General features: G+C 57.1%; 1 protein-coding gene across 1 annotated transcript in view; it reads right to left on the bottom strand.

Moving 5' to 3' along the window:
- The window catches only part of LOC116104677 (ras GTPase-activating protein 4-like), a 36,811-nt gene that overhangs the window by 14,584 nt on the left and 21,332 nt on the right, over positions 1 to 895 (bottom strand). The window contains exons 4-6 of the mRNA XM_031391170.1: positions 726 to 888; positions 347 to 497; positions 39 to 103 (exon numbers count right to left, since the gene is read on the bottom strand). Of these exons, the coding sequence (XP_031247030.1) occupies positions 39 to 103; positions 347 to 497; positions 726 to 888 (379 nt within the window). The remainder of the gene's footprint in view (positions 1 to 38; positions 104 to 346; positions 498 to 725; positions 889 to 895) is intronic.

The raw sequence follows: 895 nt of genomic DNA, 5'->3' as shown, positions 1-895 counted from the left end.
TGAGGGTGTTTGTCTGTGAGATGGCCATGCAACCTCACCTTCAGAAAAGACTCCATGGACTTTGAGGCCAGAGAATTGCTCCGGAAGAGGGTGTTGGCCTCACCTGCAAGCAGAAGTTCTAGTGGGCAGGGAGCCGGGTCAAGGCCTTAGAGGCAGGAAGACAAGAGGACCTCGAGGATGGAGTCATTTAGCTCCTCAGTAAATGGCTTTCTCAACATTTCCCACCTGCCCCGCCTGGACTATTCTTTTTTGGGAGGGAGCAGCCTTCCTCCACTTTAGAGGGGCCTTTAATGTGCTAAAGTGGGCCTCTTCCACCCTGCCTGGGACAAGTCCTCTCAGGCCTCACTGGTGCGGCCCAGCTCCAGCTGAAAGAGCAGGTCCAGAAAGTCCTTGGCCAGCCCCTGCCCCAGGAAAAGCTTGAGCAGGGTGGTGGCCACTTCCCGGCGACATTCAGCACTAGTTGTCTCCTCAATGGCAGGAATCAGCCGTCCTGGGCCCTGCAGAAAGGGGTAATGCTCAAACCCACAGGGAAGCTAAACTTCCCCAGGGTTAAGACCGCAGAGCATCATGGGAAGGTTGCCTGGGCAGAGAGTGGGGCCCTCTGGACATTGGTTAGTGCCCTCCCAACCCCAGGAGTCAGTTTGTTGCTCTGTAGAATGGGTTCGGGACAGGTGAACTGCTCATCTAACCATGGATGCTCTCAGTCTCCCCTAGGGGCTCCTCACCTGTGTGCCCAGCTTCACCTCCTGGCACAACAGTTGTACCAGGGGCTGGTAGCAGATGGACGGCAGCACTGTCTCATCCCGCAGCCTCACCTCCAACTGCAAGGAGCCCAGGTTGTCCCTGGAATGGGCAGCCTGTGATGTTTCCGCCAGGGACCTAGTTTCCCTGGGCC

Source organism: Mastomys coucha, unplaced genomic scaffold (assembly GCF_008632895.1).
Source record: "Mastomys coucha isolate ucsf_1 unplaced genomic scaffold, UCSF_Mcou_1 pScaffold22, whole genome shotgun sequence".
Classification (NCBI taxonomy): Eukaryota; Metazoa; Chordata; class Mammalia; order Rodentia; family Muridae; genus Mastomys; species Mastomys coucha.
The sequence above is the reverse complement of the archived record's forward strand: the minus strand, read 5'-3'. Positions and strand labels throughout refer to the sequence as shown.